This window comes from Rhopalosiphum maidis, chromosome 2 (genome assembly GCF_003676215.2).
Source record: "Rhopalosiphum maidis isolate BTI-1 chromosome 2, ASM367621v3, whole genome shotgun sequence".
NCBI classification, from domain to species: Eukaryota; Metazoa; Arthropoda; class Insecta; order Hemiptera; family Aphididae; genus Rhopalosiphum; species Rhopalosiphum maidis.
Window position 1 is genome coordinate 25670186 of NC_040878.1, and position 19638 is coordinate 25689823.

A 19638-nucleotide genomic window follows, 5' to 3' on the forward strand; every position below is an offset into this window, starting at 1 on the left:
AAATAGCCCATGTATGTAGAGGACATTATTATTATTATATAACCGTGGTGGCGGGGTATATCAACCCTCTGTCATCCCCCCTCCGCTCTGGACGACGAACGACCCGGAGAGGGGCCGTCCGATAAGAATCGCGCGCGCGACGCCCCACACGCCGCGGTAAATAAGGGATGAAACGAGGGGGTCGGTAAAAATGTATTTCGCCCCACCCGCCGTCGACAACGACTATTGTGCGTGCGTGCGAAAAAGGGGGACGCCAAGCGCGGCGTCCGATAGTATCGACTGCGCAATTGCCGGCCACGACGACATCGGCGGCGTTGGCGTCGGTCTCTGTCACGCCGGTTCACCGCTGCAGCAGGACGCGCGCGCGCGCGTACGATTCCGTTCACCCGGTCCCAGCTCACCGCCCCGTCGACGAGTCATCTGCGCCGCGCCGAGCGGGCGAGCCAACGACGCGCGCGCCATGATAAACGATCTCTCTCTCCTCCGCTCTCCTGTATACACTCGACTCTGCAGCTACCCGCCGCCTGCGCTTATTTATATATTATATACGCCACCCGCACCCCCGTCGCACCGTGTATATATATATATACACCGATGACAAAGCTCCCTTGTTTCGTTATCTTCTCTAAACGTTACGAATCCCTCGTGATTTATTATCGCAGAAACTAGCCCACGCTCTCTCTCGTACCAACAACCCCGCCACAGCGTGTTCGGTTTTTCCTACCATCGCCGTCGGAAAAACCACTCGCTCAGAGAAAAAATCCTTCCGAGCACCGCCACCACCAGCCAGCAGCCAGACCCTTCAGTTTAAAAACCATTATTTTTCTTCGGACCACTTAATTCCACACGATTTCTTCCCACTGCCACCGCTCCACGGACGTCTCTAAGACTGACCCTTCCAGCTCTACGTTTTATATATACGACGTCGCGGCTATAAGTCCGAAATCCACAATTATTTTCCCCTTGAAAAATATTGTTTACTTTTTAGAACTACCAAAATAATCTTTATATACATTTTATCCAACTCTGCCCCCACCACTAAGTATATAATAATGTATAAAGTTTACCGTATAAACGATATAGATGCATTTTTCGATCACTAAATTTAATTGCATATGATTCAACATATAACATAGCAATATGTACTATATGTTTGTAGTAGATTATTGAAAGGGCTATTATGGAAAATCGGAACCGTCAAGAGTATATATGTATATAAAAATAATATAATATTCTGGAATGTGTCTTTCTCCCAGCAATGTTATCGCCATCGTAAGTAGGTCATTAATCTCACATAGGTACACACAACTATAGCAATGTTCATTGTCGTTGAACAGTGATACATATGTGTCGCATTTTTGTAAAAAAATTAACATCGACAAATTTAGAGTGAAAAAGTGAGAAAGCGGATTCCTAGCCAATTTGTTGGTATATTATAATATTATAGCTGATACGTACGCATTATATAATATACATAGGATATGCGCGCGCGCCTTGTGCACAGACTATATACATTATATTCAGTTTCTTCGTTCTATACGTGTGATCGAAAAACAAAGATAGAGCGAGAGAAAGAGAAAGAGTATCTATGTATAGATATATCGTGCTTTTATATATAACTGTATGTGTGTGTATTTGCTACTTTGGTATGCTAATTTAACGACCCGGCCCCGTACCGGTCTCTCCCTTCCCGGCGCCGCCCCCTTCAAATCTTACATTCCCCTTCGCGCTTGTTGTACCTTATACATACTGCAGAACTCGGCGTGTTTGTATATTTCCACGTGTGTTGTTATTGTGTGTGTGTGTTGTAAAATCGCGTATTTAAAACACAACACGACACTATAGATACACGATATTATAGATACCTATAACCTATACAACTGCAACCGTCGCTCGCGATATTTCGTTATGCCGCCGCCATTGGCCATATGAGAATATTTATTGTTCAACAATAGAACATAATATAATATATTATAAATTATAATATTATTATCATCGTTCGATAAGCCGTTTGTCTTTTTTCTTCCTATTTTATATATATATATATATATATTTTTTTTTGTCGTTTTTGTATAGGACCGTCGTCGTCGCGACCGACCGGTCGGTTTCGCACGAAGCCGGCACGAACGATTTCCCCGGCGTTATTATTATCATTATTATTATTATTGTACGTAACACGAGAAAATATGCGTAAACACGACATTTTCGTGTTTCGACAATAGCACTGCTGCAATTTGCCAGTGTGCATATTTTATTATAATGTGCATGGTGTATGTATAATATTGTATACGATGATAAATTTCATATTAATCGCGACCATAGAACAGCGCGTATTTTCCGTTTGAATACAGGTACGATGAACATGTATGGCCGTAGAAACGTGTTTTGTACGATATTAATATTATGTTTGCCCATTTTATATAATATATAAACGCAGCTTAACAATTTTTTTTTTAAATCTGCGGTGATATTGTCTCATGAATATTCATCACGTGATGTGATTATCGTATTAAGCATTATAGGTAGATACGTCGACATAATTATAATGTAAGTATATTATGTTTTACAACGCGGGCCGGTTATAAAAAAAAAAAAAAATCGTTGTTACAAAAAAATTGATACGCATTAAAGTTAGTATATCTTATAAATATAATATTGTATTCAGGCTATTCGGCTAGCTGTAATTCAATTAACGGTTTTGAATATTCATTTTCCAGTCAAACCGAAAAAATAAAATTATAAATTAGACGCGAGTACATATTTGTGCAGTATGGCTGAAACGGCGAGGCAAATGTACTTATATATAATACCAATATTATATGTATAAAATTAATGTACCATCATCGTTTATATAGGTGAAAACCATGTTTACGCGCTCTGCCTGCTGCAGTAATCTATAATCACCGTGTAATATAATCATACGTGTGTTAATTTCTCGAAACATTTAAAAAATTCTTAACGCATATTTTGGATTGATTCCTTAGGGGATTCGATGGTATTAGTAATAATAATAACGATAATGTCTTATAAAAAAATTTATTCAGTCGCATTGGTACGTTTAGACAATATTTTACTATTATAGTATAGCACTATATAAAGGCATCATTCACTTAAATAATTACATGCAATATCTCAGACGTTATGTGTATATAAAAAGTAATTCACCAAATATACTCATTACTCGCCCCTAATTTTTCCTTTAATAATGAATTAATTCAAATTATGATTTCATAATTTTTGAAAGATTTTTGAATTTTAAAATACTAATATATATTTACTTATATTTTATATAATAATATAATACTTTTTAATGCCATTACCATATAATATAAGTAATATCGTTGAGTAATTAATTTTTATTTTATAGTCCCGTTCATCTGTTCCTATATTAGAAAATTGCCGTAAACAAATGTATCTTAGAGTTTGCTATGTTGATGGTGAATGTCAAACTGCTATGTGTCATTTTAATAATGTATAAATAATGATTTGAACTAATTTTTAAATACGATCCTTTAGGCTTTAATACACTAAAAAATTTCAAAAGTCATACTTTCTATAACTCTTTATTAAAAGAAAAAATGACATGAGAATACTTTGAAAACTTCTTGTATCTTAAAAAGTTTGCTATTGTCGTTTGATTTAATGTGTTAATAATATATACCTATTTACATAACAAGAAACTGTATGGTGTGTTGTGTTTGATATTTTCACAATTGGAAAATCCCGCACAACAATTATTATTATTACCATTCGGCGTATCGATGAGATGTATTATTGCACGTACTTATACCTATAGCTGTATACACACTGGGTTCATGTATATTGTTATTATTACATTTTTTATTCCTTTCTCGAATAATATATTATAAGAAATATATACATATATTTATATTTATAGACTCCGCTAGAATATAATAATATTATAGGTATAATATACGCGCATACATACCTCTAAATGTGTGCGTGCGGTGGGTGGTGCTGCACAAAGTCCTCTCGGTCACGATCTTACAGTAAATATTAACGGAGGGAATATATACCTCTAATTATAACCTTTAGCCTATTAATTATTCTTACTTTTAATCGTAACACCCAGCTTTATCGAAATCGATTAATAACCCATACGCATGTATAGTTGTTTTTGCCCTCCTCCTGCACTGCAGCTCGTCCTCGTCGTCTTCGTCGTCCTACTCCACCGCCTCAGCCGAATCTCTTACTACACTGCACGGACGATAATAATAATATTTCCCCATATATAATATTATTATTATTATTATTATTATTATTATTACAATGTACCTATACGCACTAGCATATATTAATTACATCACGTTAACACCCCGTGAATATATATATGTATATATTATGTGTGGATACGAATTTTACGGTTCACACGAAAACTAGTTCCGTACGTTTCGATCATAATATTATATTTATATAATATACAATATTATACATGCGCACCAAACGGCGCCGCCGCCGGTGTGTTTTCACACAGTATATTATACCGCTGACCTTGGCGATAACATAATATAGTATTGACTTATTGTTGTGTAGTTAAAAAATATTAAATATACGCGTGCTGCAGAGAACCGATATCGAGAGTCTCGAGGGCTAAATAATGTGTGTTTACAATGCATATCGGTTATAATATATATCTATCGTGAAAGACGGGTTGTCATTATGATTTTCAGTCCGCGGATGGACTGCGGCCGAGATGAACGGGCGTTGATGTAGAATAATAAACACTGACGGGGGTGGGTGGACACATAAGCGTACATTACGTATACATAGATATGGGTACCCCGCAATTATTACACAATATGTTCGTATTTTTTCACCCGTTTATAGAGGCGTACGAACGGATTATCTTGCCTTCGTCGTCGTCGTCATCTTAGTTTATCATGCGCCTGTACAACAATAATAATAATATGCCGTCTTGCGAGTCGCGACGTATTATTATTATATATTGTACTCGGGCGCGCGCGGCTGCGGCCGGAGTTTTGAAAAAATTTTCCCTAATGAATTGTTTGATGTGTGTTTGCACCCCCCGTCACGATCGTCTAATAGCGTAATTGATTGTGCATGACGAAGCGATCTAGGCCGTTTTTCTTACATTACGTGGTTATTATTATTATTATTATCATCGTTGCGCTGTTGTTGTTATAATATTATTATTATCGTCATCATTATTCGATGTAGCCGTCGCGCGCACGACCGCGAGCACATATTACAGACGGGAGAGAAGAGAGACCTACCCATTAAGTTTTTTGTACTTAATTTTTTTTTCCACCAATTATATATCGTTATCGGTCTCGATATCTCGCGACGTAGCTGGTACGTACACCTCTATATACTCGCGCACGACCGTTTAGCGCATACTATAATGTATTTAATACGCGTATAATATATTTAAATATTATATTTATGCGTACAGTATAACACTCGTATACCGTAATACAATGTACCTATATAGGTCCGCCGCAATACGCGACGTGCGCTTTTATATCATATTATAATAATATGATATAGTATTTATGCGTATATGTGCGAGTGGGTTACACGTGCAGCGTGAGTGTGTGCAACGATTACAATGTCGTTATAGATCGCCCTCGGTTACCGCGGTAACACGGGTATCGGTTTATTCGGTCGTCACGTGGTCGCCGCCTCCTCCGCACGGGCGATTTGATATATTATTATGCGCGGCGCGCGTAGCTGTATTATATAATAGGGTAGATCAGAGTTCATATTTATGACGACGAGAGGGTGCCGGATCGGGTGGATAGGACTTATTAGCAATTTCTCACGCTCAATCGAGTCCTCGGGGTCCGTCGGGGCGATCATTACTCGTGCGGATATATACCTAATAATATATTCCATATTCATTTGGACGTTAAATCCGACAGAATTTTTTCACTTTTCCGCGATGCCCCGATAATATTTTAAATTTGATTATATAAATATATATATATATAGAAATTGTCGGGCTTTTCGGTCCCGTCGTGATATACTATAGTCTATAATACAGTATTGTGTGCAGGCAGTATTACATACCTTTCACCGTTGACGATTGACGATTAACCAAACGCGTAAAAAAACAATAACCTCACAGTTGCGATTAACGACAAAATCTCACGGTAATTAGTGCAGCGCGCGCGACTCGAGTAATTACACCGTATATCATAATATTATACAATATTATAGTCGACGACCAGAGACGTAATGATTTCCGAAGAATATTTCGCTATCCGGCACCCGAGATACGCGACTCCGTTTATATAATAATTAATATTAATCTATTCTATATTTCATCATTTCGAGTCACACGCTGCAGAAGGTCTGATCATAATAATATATTATGTACTTGACAATGTAAGTCGTAGAACGACCCAACTATAATATGTACACGCGTATAACACACCATAGTAAATATATCGGCGTTATAAACCGCGGTTACCGGTGATGGTATCTTACATGTGTAATCGTAATGTATTATGTTATATTATTATGTCTCCTACAATTTTGTGCAGCACGTATCAAATCCCGAAAATTGAATATAACGTGTTGTTATTACGAGTATATTATTATTATTAATATTATTCTACCGCCGCCGCTGCGTCTCCGCAGCCACGCACGCACGGTCGTATGTCCATTTATCAAAATACCAGCACACTTATCAAATGATTGGATCGGCGAACACAATATTATTATCGTGTCGGATTATACACGCGCGCTGAGGACCTTATACGATATTATGATATTGACGTGCCGTTTACGGATATCTTGCGCGCGTGGTACATAATAGGAAAGGAGGAAAAATAAAAGAAAAGGAAAAAAAAATAAATATAAAATGACGAGTCACAAATTGGATGGTACAAACGCGACGTGTAATATTATTATTTTTCTCGGTGCGGCGGGGTTGTGTTGTGTAATGTGTGTATATATATATATATATAAATATATATAAATATAAGTATGATGCGTATATAGCGCGCGCACGCCTACGTCTCTCGGGAGCCTCTAATGGACTCGTTGGCCCAAGTCTCGTATCAGAGATAGACAATTTATACATATATTTATAGTCACTGCTGAAATATATATATATACTTTCGGACGACCGTTTTCGGTGCTCACCGTTCAAGACCAATCCGATTATTGGTACGCGCAGCGCGCGCTTGCTTGACGTCCGGTTCACGTACATATTATTATAATATTGACAATCGGACAAGTCGTTTGGTGCGCGCGATCGGTTATGTATGCCTACGTACCTACGCTGTCCGTGTGTATAATATACTAGAACCACGGTATAAGTAGCCGCCGTCGCATTAGACGTGGGTATATGATATGCGCTGCCGAGTATTATTTTTACGGAGGAGGAGGTACCCATAGGATATTGTGTTGTCGAGCGTGCGGCGGCGCCGTGGAATTCCTGCGTCGGAGAAATCAATCTCGCGACAGCGGAATCAGGCCCGAAAACGGATCATAAAATCGTTACACAACACTACGACAGAAACCGTTTGATTATTTGAGATACCCGTAGCTGGTATCATTATTATCATTATCGTTATGCGCTCGTTCACCTCGTGGAAACATGCGTGCGCCTAATCCATAAACACGTTGTATAATATTATTATTATTATTATTATTATAAGAGTGGCGGACGCGATTTTCGTCAAACAATAGGCTTGTTTAGAATTTTTTTCTGCGCGTTCCAAACGACTAATGTCTTACAATAATATCTGTATATGTGTATATAATAACTGTGTATAATATACGCTGGCAAAGACCTACTGCAGTTTAGAACAATGGACAAACTTTTATTATATTATTTGAAGGAAAAAAAACTACGTCACTATACCGCGGTCTATTACATATTAAAATATATATATGCGAGATATATTTAGATACTTTGTTCGTCGGGCAATAAAAATATTTTGTAAACTGGACTGCACAATATACAGAGTGATTTAAACATTCGAATACGTTAAAAATATACAATATATATGGTGTTTCCCCGAACTCCACGGCTACCTATTGAGAGATAGCGACGGCCATCGGAGACTCGTGCTACAGAAAATATAGAGCAAAAATAAACAAATCATCCATATTCTATTGATTGTAAACCGTAAATGTCACCGTAGATTCACGATTCGTGCGCATCACAAAAGAACCATTCTGTGTGTGTCCGTTATTTTATATATTTTTATATTATAACATGCCATTATATTATATCCACCTACCTGACCATGGTCGCATTTGCCTCCGTTCGCCAACATTTTGCACAGGATTTATCATGTTTTCTGTTAAAAACGCTATTGTAGGTACTGTATAGTATGAATAGCAAAACTCGCTATTCAATCCTTTCGACATTTTCCGACGTTCGTTCGATATAGGGTTGTCAAGGGTTGAAAAATAAAACTCCATTATAGGTATATACTATATATCTTATAAAACGTATCTATATGTAGGTAATATAAAAGGTGGCGTCGTTCTGTGATGCGTGCACGCCAAATCGATGCATTTAATGGACGCTTTTATGTATAGGTACCTACCTATTATAATACTCTAATGTCTCCACTATAAAAATATTTCAATAGCTTAAAACCTTTTAGGTTCAACGAAAAATAATATATATATTTGTGTTATGTACAAACTGTGTAGTGGAGTGCGTATATTATAAACGAATTTATTTTTGAATGACATTTGTTGTGAAATTTGACACCTATCGGGTATTTAACGTGATTTTTTTCTCATACCACTTAGCGATTTCACGTTTTAACCGTATACATGTATACGTCGAATACATTATACAGGTATAGTGGTATCGATTTACCATATAATATTTATATGTAAGTACCTACCTATTTTGAAGCAGCACAGTATTTTTAATACTTTAATCGTTTTACCTTAGATGATAGAATTAAATATTTGAATTTTTCATATCGTTATGATATAAATGTTGAGTCGTTATACACTTATATAATATTACATTGTATAGTTGTCATTTTTTTTTTCCTGTCAGACAATCGTTACTCGCGTGGTGAGGTCAAAACACCTGGAAACGCATATAACGACTAATTAAATAAAACGGTAATTACAGGAAAGAGGCGGGGGTTATTTTTCCCGGTTTGTCTCGGGAAAACGGGTCTAAATGTTATCACCGCGCACGAATTCATTGTACAACACATTTTTTTTCGACTGCAGACGTTAAAATGCATCCGGCAGCGACGGCAGTGCGGTAATATATTCTACAAAAAATGGAAATTATTAAACATTTAATTTTTTTTTTTTGTTTACAAAAATATTTCAAGACGTTTGTACTAAATTAACTAGGCATGCCTGTCTATACATAATAATATTTTATAGGTACCTACTGTATACGCCGCACAGCAGTATAATATGTAGTACCCTCAGACCTCTGCCGCAGTAGCCGTTATACATTTCGAACGGACGACAGCTTACAACGCGTACAGAATTGTTTTATGCTAATGCGGTGGAATGTTTTTAATTCGAATACAAACATACCGCGCAGGCCTAATTGATACAATAGTTCGGACGAGAAGAAATCTTTTCGACTTACAACCTTTGTTAATTATCATAACTACCGGGCGGCGCGTGTTTTATAATGTATTATATATTTATATTTATATATGTGTGTGTGTATGTTTGTGTATGTATACGACAATATGTACACGTTAACTAACTGCTCCAAGTAGGTACCTGTGTATATAGGTACTATTGTGCACGTGAAGTATTTATGAAGGGCACGCGTATTACGCGCGCCATAACGTGTATATGTACGAACACGACAAACAATAATATAATATTACTATATGCCATTATTTTGTGTTGTGTACACACTACACACGTTACCGAGTCGTTTGGATCGCACGCTTGTTTAATAATGTGTAACCTATACTAGGGCCTGTGTAGGTATTCAAATCGTTTTCAGCGCGATAAAATCGTCGTCGATAATCGATATTACGAAATTGTTGTTCAAGTGAGATGACATCATAATACTCAATATTTTTGGCACACGAGTGGTCGTATAACGGCTCTCATTTTTTCGTTATTCCGAAATACCGACGCTCTGTATCTCACAGTTATACCTACATCAAAATATAACCCGTGTGTTGCCGCCCAAACCTCGATAACGACTTTAACTCGTAGCCTATTATTATTATTTATTTTTTTGTGCTCGGTCCGATGTTCGTTAGCACATTAGCATACTATAATAGTATGGTAAATGATGCATAAAAGAGAACTAATCCTTTTGTTTTGGTTTACAGTCCTTGCAATCGGCTGCCCGTAGAGCCGGGACGAGCTGTGCGAATTGCAAAACGTCCACCACGACGCTGTGGAGAAGAAACCAAAACGGCGAACCCGTTTGCAACGCTTGCGGTCTCTACTACAAACTGCACAACGTAAGTACACAAAACGTATTTTATTTTTCTGCACCTCTGCACATACAATGCGCACTCGACGTGCCGTGTACGTGTACGTATATAAAGTATATAATAAACTGCGTCGCACATTATATATTATTATTACATGACCTGCAGCTGCAGCTCCGCCGGAGCGCAGCTTTCTCGAGAAACGAGTGTACAGACGTATTACCATTATAGGTATTTAACGATAGCCTAGCGCGCACGCGTACTATTATTTTTTTATGTTTCGTTGTTTTTTTTGGATTTGAATGGATTTTTTTGTCAGTCAAAATATTGACTACAATTTTTCGGGTCAAATAAAAAACACTGCTGCAAACTGTATTCAAAACTAAATTTAATTCAATACTTTATTTGATGTGCGTGCATAATAGGTATATATCGTCAGTATATTACTATATTTCATATTTTCTTCACACTACGCCTTTCTATATGTACTCGTGATAGTGGTATTGTGGGTATGCTCGTGAATTTTCTACGTCCTTTATTTGCGCTGCACAAAACCTACCCTTTCTGGTACGTATTGTACAGGAGGTATACCTAAATATAAACCGCCATTATTGTCGTTGTTGTCGTCGCGTCCGTTCGTCCGGCGCCAACCTCGTCGTTTGTAAGCGCACATTATGATGATGATAATGATGATAATAATAATAATAATAATAATAATAATATCATGCAGCAAACCACGCAGAGAGGGTTTTTTGCGCTATACACCGACGACTTCCGAAACGCATTTAGATGCGTATAATATGTATATACACATTACACACCCCCGGGGCCGGTCTCGCTCCCTTTTTCTACTTTGCCAACCGACATTGCAGGCGGCAGCGTGCCACTCATTTCAGCGTACAATATACATAATATAACCTCGTACTCTGTAAGAGATATAAATATAACCACGCGTGTACCGCCGACTTAAAAACTAAACCGTTTAATGACCCATTTGGTTTTGCGTTTTTTTTCACCCTTTATATATATATGTATATACTGGTCTTAAATCGACCGCGTGCGCATTTAAGACTCGACTATACGCACATGCGCACGCGTTTCATCATCGCTCCGTGTAAAAATATACCGCGAGTCTACGCGACGATTGTAATCAAACGATGATGAAGAAGCTGAGATGGTGATAGTTATAATAATAATATAATAATATGACGTTTAATACGTGGGCGCGGGGGAGAGCTATTATATTTATACACGCACAATTAGTCGACACGACGCGGTGCATTAAACGCGCGGGGATGCTGTGACCCTCCGCCCACCGGCCACCAAGCTCGAGGAACCCATCGACGGGCTAATTGGAGAAAATATTCACAGAAATCTCGGGCCGCGACCGAAATCGTCGCTTATTATATCGTATATTTTTTTCGAACTCACCGCAGTACATCTACCTATCTAGCTATTTTTCTCCGCTTCGATCGCTATCACCGGCCGAGTCGCGTAACAAACAGTGTCGTTCATTCAGTATAATAATATATAATATAAAGTTTTTAAACAGCTCACCGTGTGGTCCCGTTTACACGACCGCGTACACACGCACACGACAATATAATAATAATAATTGCCTGTATCGCAAACTCGCGCGCGCACTTGTGCGTGTGTACAAAAGACGCCATCGCGCGGTGCAAAGACAATGACGGATCGGAGGAGAGACATAAAAAAAAAAATAAAATGATGAGGGGAATAGTATATTATAAAAGAAAAAGAGAAATATTTACAAACACCGCCGTCGTTGTCTTTGTCGTCACGAGTGCGTGCGAATATATCTTGACATCCTCCGGCCCGCAGCCACGTACACCTTGTATTATAATATACTAATCGCGGCAGTGTTTCCTGCCAAAATCTGTAGAGTATACCCGGTCGGTATATTAATATTTTATTGTCTTCCATTATAAGATGATAATATCCCACGGTGACGATACCGTCGTATATATATAGCTACATAGAATGTCAGATCGGACGTCCGCTGCCGCCAGTGAAAAACGTTTGTTTGACGAAAAAAATACGACATGTGCAATGCACGGATATGTTGCATCCACTTGATAAAATTGTCCATTTCATGAAATGCATTTCCATATAAACCTTTTTTCCCGCTTAGTGAAATAATTAAAAATTTCATATCATGTAATTTTTTTCATCAAATGGCCATCCACTTGGTGAAATAAAATATAATTATATTAAAATGATTCTTATTAAGTGTGGCATTGACGTTATGGTTATATTTTGTTATTTATTTATTGTATATCACAAATTATTATTTAATTCCCATAAGGAGGTTGGACAGCACATATTTGTGCCCCCCTCTAATCTTACCATTGATGCGCCGTCGCAACGACACAACAAGAAATTACTTGTTCCGATTTTTCAAACCCTTTTCCATAATATAGGTACAATCCACAAAAAATGAACAACTATAATATGTTGTAACCGCAGAATTGTACAATGTATTGAACATAAAAACAGTGTACATCAGAATATGCACCTATAGGGCAATAGATCATTTTTATTAAAAGTACGTGTACCTAACAACGACTACAACAATACAATTATAAAAGCCTGGTCGTAAAGCAGATTAGACATATCAGATATTGATTGTAGTAAAGTAGTAAGTAAAAATAAAATAACTGTGATCGTATATTATGTTTTTGTTATACCAAATCTCTTATAAAATGTTAATACAATTCTATATTTAATATAATAAAATAAAAATATAATAATACAATAATACAAATATTGTGGTTTATTATGATTTATGTATTATTACAACCGGTGGCAGTATAATATTATATTCTGTTTCACTAAGTGGATGGCCATTTGTTGGAAAAAATTTTACGATATGAAATTTTTAATTATTTCACTAAGTGGAAAAAAGGTTTTCCATCTTATGAACTATCCAGTATCCAAGATAATTTTTCATAAAATGGACAATTTTATCTAGTGGATGCGATATAAAGAGTGCTACTCACAGACGGCCGCGGCAGCGGTATAAACGGCGCGTACTCGGAAAACGAACGAATCGGAAATATAATAAACGATGCAGGCTCGTTACACAATATATTGAAACCGTGACCGATTATATTATTGTATGAATGTAAATACTAAATAGCGTTTGATAGAGTGTATGTGTGTGTGTGTGTGTGTGTGTGTGTGCGCGCGCCCTGATGCGGTTTTGACGTGGTTCCTATATACTCTGCACCGGGACCGCCCGTCGACATGTTTTTATTATATTATATTATACACGATGCTCGATTATCTTGTTACGACGGCCGAAACGCCGTTGTTTGTCATCGTCCGATAAAATGTCGTCCCTCGTCGACGACGACGACGTTGATTATTAAATTATTATTCCGATAAAACATTATTCACGGTCAGTTTGTGATTTTTTTCGTCTCTGTGTGCACGTATGTAACACGTCGTGCGAGGGGTGGTCTCGAATATATTAATTTAATATCGTCGTCTACAGGCATTTTAATGTTAAAACAATGTTAAATAAACCGTCTCGTCGTCACGGGTCGCCGCAGCTACGATATTCGGAGTCGAATTCCTCAGATTTATATATTATATAATATTACACACGGTCAGTACTGTGCAGCCTACCTGTACATAATATACGATATCATCGATACTCATTATTCCACGTCACGGGCTCGTTGTTATATTGGGTACATTTTCTGTGGATGACTCGTCTGTCCAGCCGCCGACGTCTTAGCGCCGCCTCAGACTTGACGTGTGCGATAATCATAAAAAGCTTTGTGCTGGTATCGTGTTATGTAAATATATACATATTAATAAATAATATAATATATATAATAATACATACAGTTAATCAATTATTGCAGTATTGATTAAATACCAACAATCATGTATTCGAGTAACGAATAGTAAATATTATCGAAAGACCCGCACAAAATACGTCGGTGGGTACCTAACGTGTGCCAAAAATTCGAAAAGGACACGCGTCATGACCACCTCGTTCCGATTCGATTTCGTTTCTCACTGAGGATATCGTCGTGTGCCTACTTACGTCATTTTTGTTGTATCGTTTTTTACAATGTCTTCGAGTATTATTATATAAGATAATAATATATTATATTACCTATATCTACTCGTATCGTAGTGCAGGCCTCGGCGAGAAAATCAATTCCGTCAATCGACGACGGCCAGCGAGAGTTCGTTGTTATAATATAATAATAATAATAATATCCAACTATACATTATAACAATAACGTACGATACCGCCGCTGTAGAGGATAGGCGCGCACAACAATAATATTATATACAAACCGCACCCGAGACAATGGGTCGCGATGGCGCTCCGCGGGTGCCCCTACGCCAGTCGTCGGTGCGCAAACCGCTAATGACTAATTATTATACAACGTAAACGAAAAGTCAAATTATGTAGTGCACCCAAATCCCCTACCGTGGGTCAACACCTTGTGCGCGTCGGCCGGGTCGCGTATATAGTTATTTTTCTCTCCTCTCTCGCGCGCGGTCCACAATATCGTACCTCGTCGAAAATAATAATAATAATAATGATAATAATATCATATTATATTATTATCGTTATCCGCTCTACGCGTACGCAGCGGAGAGAAGAGGTGTATGACCGCCGTTTTTGTCGACCCCGACAGCTTTCCATTGTGCCCGGCGGGCCGCGGGAGAAAGAAAAGAGAAACATTATATAGAACCGTTTCCGTCGACGACAATCGTTTACGCAATCGCGTATCGTCATCGTCACCGCCGCGCCCATGTACAATAGTGCACCGAAAGGTAAAGCCACGGGGGTACACATCTATTCGTAGTAGTGCGTTTATTTTGCTGATTTTCGCGGGGGCGTAGATCGTTTTCAGAAACCGTTTTCCGCAAACCATCTCCAGGCGCCGGACATTGCGATTTGCGGTGTACATCACAGCTAGGATTTCGCGGTCTACGTGAGAGACAACCTCTAACCTCAACCCCGACCCCAACACCATCCCTCTTATCGAAGTCCGTGTCGTGTGTACGCACACATTATCGTGATGTTTTACAAACACTTATTCGGTACGTTGTAGGTATACTGTACACACACATATATATATATATATACGTATATACGTGCATGTCGCCAAATTGCGGAAGTCCCTCTCTACACACACACGCGTATAATATGTGCATCGTGTGTCGAGGGTCGTTTTCCGAGAGGGTGCCTCCGAGAAAATATTATATACATTTTAACATTACACTCGCGATCTCGGCGGATTATATGGTACAACGTTTTTAAGTGCGTATCAATGGGAATGGGCGTATACCGGCTCGGCTGGCGGCAGCTGATCCAGCGACGATGTACACTGCTGCCGCAACAATAAAAAACCTATTATCGGCGGCTACGAAACAGTATACGCGTGCACAAAAGACCGATATAATATGTGTATACACCACCGGGGCCCAAGCAGCAGCAGCAACAACAATAATAATAATAATATATTATATAAATAATAATAATATGAAGATTGATACTCTGTAAACCTAAACATATTATAGGTACGGTTTCTTTTTTTTACATATAAACGCAGGTATTGTGTCGTCGACGGTATTTCGTTTGACACGATAATGCGACCGTCCTGCTCTTTATTCCGGAGTTTCTTCCGCAAATCGATTACTACCATTGTGCAGGGGCCGCGCAAAGCGTTCGGCGGCGCGTACCGAATCCGTTATTATATTGGATTTGGCGAATTAGCCGCACTCGCAGGGACTCAACAGATATCACGTGTGACGCGCGACGTTGTATATAATAATCATATTATTATATTACAATAACCTTTACGTTCTGATGCGTATAATATAGACCGGCAACGACCGGATTTAAGCGCACTGTTTTGGGACCGGTGATGAAAGACAGCGTGGAGTATACACTTCACCGAAAGCACTGCACATCTCTTCCTAAAATTGGAAATTTAAAATACGTTCGGTGTAGAGAGGATTTAAATGTATCATCCTTAGAATATGACGTATACTCTTCTACAGTGTATAGTATAGTTCGACCGTTGAGAATGTATTATTGTTTGTTAGAAATATAATTTTAAAATATACGTATTCAAATCCAAATTTAGTTTCAAAAATAAAATGCTCATAATTTTATAAAGCTATATAATAGGTGCCTGTTGGTCGTATGGCACTACATGATTTTGAGGTAAACTTATTTATCCACAGCATTCGTCCACTAGAAGTATTTCAGTAATCGCCGAGAAAGAAAAGCGTTGATGTTCAACGGTTAAACCAATATATTGTTAAGCATATTTCTATAAATAATATAATTACTTATTTTCGTGATGCTATTATAATGAGTACCTATAGTTTTCTCTTACCCGTAAACGACATCTGTTATTGTGTAAACAGATAACGATTTTTATCGTTCAACGATTATCGATGATCGCCATTAAATTTCTTTATATTTCTGTTACAGGTTAACCGGCCGTTGACGATGAAAAAAGAAGGCATACAGACACGGAACCGGAAACTGTCGTCCAAGTCAAAGAAGAAGAAGGGTTCGATAGTCGGTGGCCTGGGTGGAGGAATTGGTGGTGGCATCGGCGGAGGTGGTGGTGGAGGCGGTGGTGCTTGCCTGTCGCTATCCGGAATGATGCGCGGCGATGGCACCGGCGCCGGTTACCATCACCCGGCGTCCGCGGCCCTGCACCCGCACCCCGCGGCAATGAGCCACTACCATCACCACGCGGCCGCTGCGGCCGCGGCCATGTACCACCATCACCATCACCAGGCCACGCAGCCAGCCGCACCCACCGCGCCCATACACCCGCACCACCATCACATGGCGTCGCTCACTGGACTTGGGTTGCCCACATCGTCAAACGCAATGGTAAGCACGCTGCAGTACAATTATAATTATTAATTATATTTATAACTGTTTACTCGAATTATCTGTAAATATTGAGTACATTCAGTGGAAAGTAACGTCGTAATTGAGCGACGGCAGATTGAAATAACGACACTAAAAAAATTCCGTTATAATATAATTTTTAGTCGTTAAACTATATTAAACTAATTTTGACTCGTTCGATATCTGTGACCTTTGTTGACGGTTTTTTGTTTTTCTGTATGTCTAGGCTAGTTGGAGATCCGAGTACGCGTGATTATTGGATTTGCCGTTCCCCGGGCACTCTAACCACAGCAGGGTCGGCGAATGACAAACATTAGTACTATATATTATTATTATTATTATTATTAATACTACTATCAATATTATTATCATCATTATTTTATAATATACATATTATTACATAATATACATATATACTCATAGTTCCTATTAATATTCCCGTTAAAAATGAGAAGCTGAAAAAATACAAACACTCTCTCACACACACACACATGTGCGCGCAATCTCGCGTTCACAGATGGCCAGTATACATATTATAATGTTATGTATGTATGTATGTATGTATGTATGTATATAAGTATATAGTCTTAAACGTTGTCGAGCATTATTAAACTAATTAAAATTATATACATTATATTGTTTTGTTTCGCATATCGATAATAATATGACGACCGTCGTGAATTTTTCTACAAGAATATACTATTTATGTATTGTTTCTTAATTTTTTTTCTTCTAATTTTAAAACTTGAAAAAACTACAAAAAAATATAAAATATATACAAAGGTGAAATATAAACGTTCATTTCTCTTTTCGCCTATAATGCCCATTTATACATATTATACGACGGCAATGTAGTGTTTACTCGAAACAACCAGTTTTTATTTTATTTTTATTTTTTTGAAACGTGCGTACAACGTCTACATCAATGTAAAATGCATATTTTATACAAAAAAAAAAAAATAAAAACAAAAAATATATATATAATACAAATAGATGAATATTATTTATGAGCTAGTCGAAAACGTGAACTTGTACAGAAAACGATGTTTAGAACTCAGATTTGTATATAGTATATATAATATATATTACGGAGATAATTTATTATAGTTTGTAAAATTTATTAAATTATGATTTACAGAATATATATATCATATATTAAACGATTATTACGATGTAAATAAATTTATACATGTATATAAATATAAATGTGTGTATACCGTTTGATGTCAACCGAGAAAAGCTTTGTATATACGATATTTAGTTAGATTATTATTATCATTATTATTATTATTATTATTATTATTATTATTATTATTATTTTAGAAACATTAAACGATTTAGACAAACGAGTAGTGTTATGTTTTATGTTATATTAATATACCTATATATCCTACTCACTCTCTTACTTACGTTTGAATATATATATAACAATATTTTTCAGTTAAGTCCAGGCAAAGAATCTAAAGCCTAAACTGTTGTAAAATTGTAGACTCTCTGATATTTCGTTTTTATATCAACACTATTATTTGTGTACATTTAAAGTTTAAAAACTTTGGAACGTAGTAAAATACTTAAATGTATTTTAGTACCTACCAATAAACGATTCACATAAACTGCTACACAACATTATATAGTTATCAGATCGTCTGACTTGGATATTGAAGTTTGGTTGGTCGAGATAAAAGCAAAACGGTAAACATATGGTAAGTATTCAAAAATTCTCAAATCATTTTAAGTTCATAATCTTTACCTACGTTATTAGTTCCATGCTGTGTACTTGTGGCATTTGCATACCAACCATAATATGTGTAAAATGTGTTTAACAATATAATTACACGATCTGCTATGTTTTGCCACAATAATATGAACAATTGGAAGTATGAAACTTAATTGTTGAAGTTTTTTTATGGATATTTGTGAATAATTTGGTTTGAATTTTATTAGATATAAATATAAATATAAATATAAATAATTCACTGCTACGGTGTAGAGTCTAGTTACTCATAATGCACATGTTAGATACTTATAGATTTATCAAAATCCGTGAGGTTGATAAAGATATGATTTTATTTTTTGGAATGAACATATTATTATAGAATGATCGTTTGTACCAATTAATTCCAGTATAAAAAGAAACATTTTAAAAATAATAATTATTTTCTAACTTTAAATTAATTAATTAACATTTATTGCAGTGATGGTGAACCTGTAACATGAAGTCGCACGTGTAACTGTCCACAATGAAAGTCATTTGTAGAAAATATTTACTTAAGCAAAATGAAATCCAAGCAAAATGTTTTACTTAACACAGAGGTA

The 19638-nt window shown here is 37.1% G+C and overlaps 1 protein-coding gene across 2 annotated transcripts in view; it reads left to right on the forward strand.

Moving 5' to 3' along the window:
• The window catches only part of LOC113554275 (GATA-binding factor C), a 56500-nt gene extending 38195 nt beyond the window's left edge, over positions 1 to 18305 (forward strand). For both annotated transcript variants that reach the window (XM_026958038.1, XM_026958039.1), the window contains exons 5-7: positions 10287 to 10421; positions 16888 to 17301; positions 17549 to 18305. In XM_026958038.1, the coding sequence (XP_026813839.1) occupies positions 10287 to 10421; positions 16888 to 17301; positions 17549 to 17575 (576 nt within the window). In that variant the 3' untranslated portion in view covers positions 17576 to 18305. The remainder of the gene's footprint in view (positions 1 to 10286; positions 10422 to 16887; positions 17302 to 17548) is intronic.
• Positions 18306 to 19638: the final 1333 nt, after the last annotated feature.